This window comes from Sinocyclocheilus rhinocerous, unplaced genomic scaffold (genome assembly GCF_001515625.1).
Source record: "Sinocyclocheilus rhinocerous isolate Xijiao unplaced genomic scaffold, SAMN03320098_v1.1 scaffold419, whole genome shotgun sequence".
In the NCBI taxonomy this organism is placed as follows: Eukaryota; Metazoa; Chordata; class Actinopteri; order Cypriniformes; family Cyprinidae; genus Sinocyclocheilus; species Sinocyclocheilus rhinocerous.
Window position 1 is genome coordinate 347,012 of NW_015653519.1, and position 6,908 is coordinate 353,919.

The following is a 6,908-nucleotide window of genomic DNA, read 5'->3' on the forward strand; positions in this document are numbered from 1 at the left end:
GAGCATTTCTATGAAGGTAATTTAATGCCTAAAAGATTTGCATACGCAGGGTAAGAGTTCTGGAAGTGTACATAAGACTGTAAGCGTAAATTAAATTTCTATGCGCAAGAGAAGCTTTGTAAAGGTGTAAGTCGCGTTTCAAGTGTAAGAAAAAATGATTTGCAGCATTTTACTGTAAGTGTAATTCAAGTTAGCTCCTGTGTTTTTTGTTTTTTTTTGACAGTAGCCTACATTGTATTAAACAGTTGTAAGCTTAGCGTAGAACCCCAGTATATTTTAAAATGTCATTGCTTCGTGATAATTGGTTAACTTAAGTGTTAACGAGCCTGTTACTGAATTGAATGACTGAAATATCAGCAGATAAAGTGGGATTTAGGGTAAAAACTGATGTAGGCTACTTGCAATATAGTCTAACACATCAAAAACCTATAGCAATAGCCATAGTACTATAGACATTTGTAGTGAACTTTTCTTTGAATATGTAGATAGTCATATATTAAAATAAAACATTGAGCACGCATACAGTACATACGTTTACAGTATGCAATTAATCCTTAGGTAGGGTGGACTGCAGAGTCAAGTGTCATGGAGGTAGGAAGACACAATGAGAGAGACACACCCTGATACAGATGCTGCCAGTTTCTTAATAATGTGGATCTAATTAACTATTAATTAACTCTTAGGATAGGAGGAACCTGTGCCTGTCACACACACACACACACACACACACAGAGAGAGAGATCAAACTCACACACACACTTTACATCACACACACACACACACAAATGCACATGGAGCACATAGCAACACTTCAGCAAACTTTAATTCACAAATAATTGTATATCAAAAAGGATTTACTGCTGCTACTATTTATAGTTTTTGCTATATATTCTATTGGTGAATAATAAATTATTCATTTAAATTTTATATTTTATTATTTTTAATGTTGTCTTTATTTTCCCTCCAAAATTATTGGCGGTCATTTGTCCTATATGCATAGCTGTTTATTGTTATACATGGGAATACTAGGCTAGATGCTAATTAAGGCACGACAAGGATTTGCATACATTCAGCAAATTTGGCAAACAAAACACACCTGACAAACCGACAATCTCGCTACTCTCTTCCAAGCCTCATTTTTCCTATTAAAGTCTCTGTATGATTCTAGAAAAGTATCATACAGAATGAGGTTTTCTGAAACCGCGAGGATGTTGCCGTGTACGATCATAATTAAATTTCCGTGCGACTGCCACTAGGGGGCGAATTCCGACAGTCGTGTCCGAATGTCGTGTGCAGTGGAAAGGCCGCTTTACAGTCGGGAGCACGGGCTTTTTGCGTCCACTGCAGGAGAGAGCGGTTCTCAGCGCCGCTGATTTGGTGCACTTCTTCAGTGAAACAAAGGTTTGTATACATTTTATTGAATTTATAAAGTGTTGACTGTGCTGTAAATTATATTATTTTACGCAACGCAACATAAGGACGAGATGTCGGTCAGCAGCGGTCATTTCCCATTATAGAAACGCGTTTTGCCTTTCATAACATAAACTGATTTTATTCGTTATAATACTTAATTAAATTTAATTTGATGTTTAAATATGTTCTCTAATCTCAGTAGCCTACGGTTTGTTTATGGGCAGGTATGGAGTCAGTAACGGCGTCTTTCAGCTACGAGTGAAACGCGAGGCGGCAGTCTGAGGTTCGCAGTTCCCCGGCGAACAGCAGTCCACCGGCACGAGAATTAGCGCTATTTCAGTGAAAAGTGATTACAGAGAACGGTTGAATACACTTACATTAAAATGCTAATTTTAAATGTTTCTTTTTTTATTTCTAAAATGCTTGTTATATGAGTTTAAATGTATGTAATATTATAAACTATGCTGTATTCACCCAAATAAATTCAATTTGTCTTATGTTTTGTCCATGGGTGTTCTTGCTTGTTAATACATTTTTATCTTTTGATTACTGCTGTTGCCTCTAGTACCCAGCCAACATTTGTGTGTGGGGCCCATGTGGGTTTGACATGGGCTGAAAAAGTGGGCCCAAAATGGGATTGTCCGCGGGTTCCATAATGAATGAATGTCAATTGCCCACATGGATTTCATGTGGGATTGTACTTGCCAACAGGTGGGCCCCAACTGGGCAACATGCGCAAGACCCATCTTGGCCCCAGCTTTTGTGTTCTGTCCAATATTTACCCAGTGCTGGGTTGCCAAATAACCCACGTTAGGTTGTTTTTAACCCAGCATTTTTAAGTGTATATTTACATGCACAAAAAATACTCCTTATTCCTTAAATGACCTGAATAACCACACCTGCTTGCAAGTAATAGTTATGATCTAATACAATTGTGACCTCTTTTCTTCCCCCCTATGGGTTGTTTTCAGATGGGTGAGGTGGAGTTGTCCTGTCTGGCTTATGCCAAAATGTACCTACATGCAAGTCAGTTTCCTCGTTGCAGTGTGAACGGCCTGCTGTTGTCCTCCAGTCCAGCAGGGGCAGCTGTATGTATCACAGACTGTGTGCCGCTGCTCCACTCGCACTTGTCTCTGGCTCCAATCACACAGCTCGCTCTTACACAGGTGAGTGCACCATTAATGAAGATATGCAGTGGGAAAATTAATTAAAGGCACAATATGTACGATTTTTTTATTAAAATATCCAAAAACCACTAGAACAGTGTTATATATTTTGCTGACTTGTGTACTTACATTATCCCAAATGTTTCGAAGAATGTTTAAATCCAGAGAAATAAGCAATTTTAACTAGTGACATGGACCGTGTCTATAGTGTCATTCTGTCACCTGCCAATGACGTCATAGCCCCTCGATTTCTGGTTTTGTTTTGTAGAAAACATGGAAACACCAAAGACGCTTTAATATGTTGTGCGTTTTAATAGAGCAGTGATGACCGCACAGAGTAGCATTATAACAGAACTTTCAAATGTATCTAGTATGATAAAACAGCGCTGCTTTTCCCCCCCCAACATACACACGACCGGAAGGAGCGGAAGCGGTCGACTGTGGCATAATAAAAGCTCTGCTGCTTTCAAGCCGTGTGTCGCGCTCGTTCAGCGGCCCCGTTACGCTTCGACGGCTTTCTTCATAATACGGGATGATAATGCCACGGGCCATTAAACCTTAGGGTCACTGGAACGAGACTTTTTTTTGGAACAGGAATGATGCTAGAAGTCTTCCATAACAGAGGGACCTTCTGCAGTCTTAGGCTCATGCTGTAGACATGGTGAAGTACACCACAAAGCTGGGAGGCACAGGCTTTAAACACCCTGGGATGGATCTTATCCGGGCCTGCAGCCTTGCTAGAGTGGAGCTTCCTCAGCTGTCTTCTCACATGGTCAGGTGTAAATGGCACAGTAGAGGTTATAGAGGGAAAAGGTGCAGAGTTAGGTGGGAGAGGACAGGGTAAAATGCTCTGAAGACGGGGAGAGGGTGAAGAAGGTGAAGGCTGTAAGCAGGCAGGGGGTCTATACGGAGGGGGAGGTTCCGAGAGTTCAGTGGCTAATGATGGTGGACAAACAGAGGAGTCCTGGGGAGGAAGGGCAAAAACATCATCAAATCTATTAAAAAACAGATCAAGTTCGCTGGCCCTTTTCTAAACCACCACCAACACCTACACTGTTGGACCATTGAAAATCCATGATGGTCCTCATGCCACTCCAAACCTCTCTTAAATTGTTCTGCTGAAGCTTCCCCTCCAATGTCCTCCTATAAGTGTCTTTAGCCACTTTTAAAGATTTTAAAGGTGCAATAGGTGATTGTCTTCAGAAACATTTTTTGTTATGCTGGTTGAAAGTCCCGATAGCAATCATTAAGTTAAGTGGTCTAAATGTATTTGTTTGTATTTATATATTCTGTGGAAGGCGTAGGATCAAGAAATGTTCGTCCAATCAAAACGTTCGGTCCGAGCATTTTAATTAGCTTTCTTACCTGCCTGTCAACGTATCCCTACACAGTGTTCATTGCTCCCTACTCCCTGAGCGGGGGAAATCCATTGAAATTTACTTCACTTCGGAACATGGGCTGGAATTGGGAACCGCTGATGTAGCCTATTGTAGTAATGTTGTCTCTGGTCTGTGAGCGTAAATGCGTTCAGAGGGCATTGCTTTGGACGGTGATTACAGGGAGGGTGGGACGTTCGCTTTCAGCGCTATCAGGCTAAAGTTAGCATTTTCCAAGATCTCCTACTGCACCTTTAACTTTCAGTTCCCTCTGCACTCTCTTCACCTCTCCTCTGTCTCCCTCCCTAAATGCCCTCTTATTCGCATTGAGGATGGCCTTGATGTCCTTTGTTACCCATGGCTTGTTGTTGGTATAACAAAGGATAGTGCTTGATGGTACGGTGCAGTCAACACAGAAATTAATATAATCAGTGATGCACTCTGTGAGTCCATCAATATCCTCTACGTGTGGCTCACAGAGAGCCTGCCAGTCAGTAACCTCAAAACAAGCCTGAAGTGCCTCATAAGCCTCATCTGTCCATCTCCTCACGATTCTGGTGGTCACAGGCTTGCTCTTAAACAGAGGCATTTAACAGGGGCTGAGGTACACCAAATTGTGGTCTGACCTACCCTGTGGAGGGAGGGGCGACGAACCGTATGCATTCTTCACGTTTGCATACATTAAATCAAGTGTACTCTCTTCTCTGGTCGGACAGTTTACATACTGTGTGAAAGTTGGCAATGTTTTTTCCATAGTAACGTGACTGAAGTCGCCCGAAATGGTGATAAGAGCATTCGGATATCTGGTCTGCAATTGTGATGTAACATTATGAATAACGCTGCTCGCCAACTTCGGGTTAGCTGATGGCGGAATATATACAGCTACTACAATGGCATGTGAAATCTCTCTGGGCAGATAATAAGGCCGAAGCCCCACGGCTAATAGTTCAATGTCCGGGCAACATATCCACTCCCTAACCGTAATATGACAAGGGTTGCACCATCTGTTATTAACTAGAACGGCAACCCTTTTCTCTTACCACTCTCGTTGCAATCCCGGTCGGCCCGAACCGTCTGAAAGCCCTCGACGGAGACGTTCTGATCCGGAATGTCCTGATGTAACCATGTCTCCGTGAAGCACATGATACTACATTCCCGGTACTCCGTCTGGCTTCTGACTAGCCCTGTCAGCTCCTCCATCTTATTAGCCAGCGATCTCACATTGTCCATAATAAGAGAGGGTAGACTCGGCTTGAATCTCCTCTTCGCCTTAAGTCTCTCCCGTCTCAGCCCAGCTCTCTTCCCCCCTTGTCTTGTTCCTCCCCTACATCCTCTATGAGTTTTCCTCCAGATTTCAGTAGGTAAATCAGCTGGTCGAATCGCTAAGCTGGCCGGCTTCAGATCAATCAGCTGATCTCGGGAGTAAACAATCCGAGCAGCGTATCCAACAGGTGTTGAACGCAGTAACAAGAAAGTTATTAAAAAGGTTTTTTGATGCCCACCAGCATCCTTGAAAGGGCACAACTTCAAAGAGCTCACAAAAAAATACAATAAGAAAAAAACGCACTAATAAAGTTAATAGAACAGAAATGTAAAAAAACACACACACAAGAACAGCGGCAACAGGCTGCATGCACGATCTCGCATGCGCTCTGAAATGGATTGCTTTTCTTTCTTTTCCTCAGATATGCAAAAAGAAAAATGTTCTTTTGTTTGGTATGAAATATCCTATATTTACATTTTTGATTCTTTGCTTTTTTTTATTATGGGAGTGCAGTTTGAAAGAATTGAATATAGAATGATCTATATTATAGCAGCATTAACAGCATGACATTGTATTTGTCATTTGTAAGTCTCTTTGGATAAAAGCCTCTTCTAAATGATTAAATGTAAAAATAATCAAATTTAAATGTTTTTTTTTTTTGTAGAATACATGTCAATATTTCCTGTTGTAGGTCGATGCTTGGTGTTCACAAACGCAGCAAAGGATTGTGGGATATTATCAAGCCAATGCTTGTGTCTCAGACAGCAGGTACTCCTCCATATTTTTTCATCTTACCAGAGTTCCTTATTTTCTCTGCATTTTACTTCTCTCTTACTCTTTTTTTTATTTTTTTCCCCTTCTTTTTTCAGTCCTACACCTTGTGCGTTGAAGATTGCAGAGAAGATATTCGAGCAGTGTAACAATGCTGTTTTGCTTATGGTAATTTAGAAAATGTCTCTTGGTGCAAAAGTTTATTGGAAAAGTCCTTTTTTTTTAAATGGGAAAATGTTTTTCCCTCTGCCTCAGATTGATGGAGAAAAGATGTTTCCAGGCTGCCGTGTTCCTCCGATCGTGATGTATGAGCGTAAAGACGCCCGCTGGGCTCTCAAAGACAAACACACGTAAGAAAAATCTCAAAAAATGTGTTGATGATAACGCTGCAGTGCAGTTAATGACATGTGTATTCCTTAGAATAATGCTTCGACAGTGGGAAGAAACCTGTTCCATAGTTAATCAGCTGTTCAGTTCTGGTGATCAGACGCTATTGGTGGACTTTGACAGCCATTTGGATGACATCACAAAAGATTGGACCAATCAGAAACTCAATACCAAGATCATGGAGCTGATCTCCCCAGCCAATGGAAATGTTTAACTGTATAGACTAAATCTTCTCACGTCATAGTTTTCTTCCCCTCTAATTGTGTTTTTAAGATTATTTGACTCATTATTTTATTTTGACACATTTATATGATATAAATGATGTCCTCAGATATGCAAAAAGAAACATTTTCTTTTGTTTGGTATGATTTGGTGCTTTGACCCTAAAAATAAACATTGAGGTGGACTCGTAATACAAGCAGCAAATTTTTTTATTACTTTGATCACCTGTTATATTTTAATAATTTAACAGTAAGCTATTAATTGATTTGCTTTATAAGTTCTATCTATCTATCTAAACATTAAAGTAAT

The 6,908-nt window shown here is 40.7% G+C and overlaps 1 protein-coding gene across 4 annotated transcripts in view; it reads left to right on the plus strand.

Annotated features, from left to right (window-relative positions):
• Positions 1-6,908, plus strand: part of LOC107716469 (ER membrane protein complex subunit 9-like) — a 15,474-nt gene extending 8,566 nt beyond the window's left edge. For all 4 annotated transcript variants that reach the window (XM_016522931.1, XM_016522930.1, XM_016522933.1 and 1 more), the window contains exons 2-6: positions 2,385-2,579; positions 5,911-5,987; positions 6,089-6,158; positions 6,246-6,340; positions 6,411-6,908. In XM_016522931.1, coding sequence (XP_016378417.1) covers positions 2,385-2,579; positions 5,911-5,987; positions 6,089-6,158; positions 6,246-6,340; positions 6,411-6,591 — 618 coding nt within the window. In that variant the 3' untranslated portion in view covers positions 6,592-6,908. The remainder of the gene's footprint in view (positions 1-2,384; positions 2,580-5,910; positions 5,988-6,088; positions 6,159-6,245; positions 6,341-6,410) is intronic.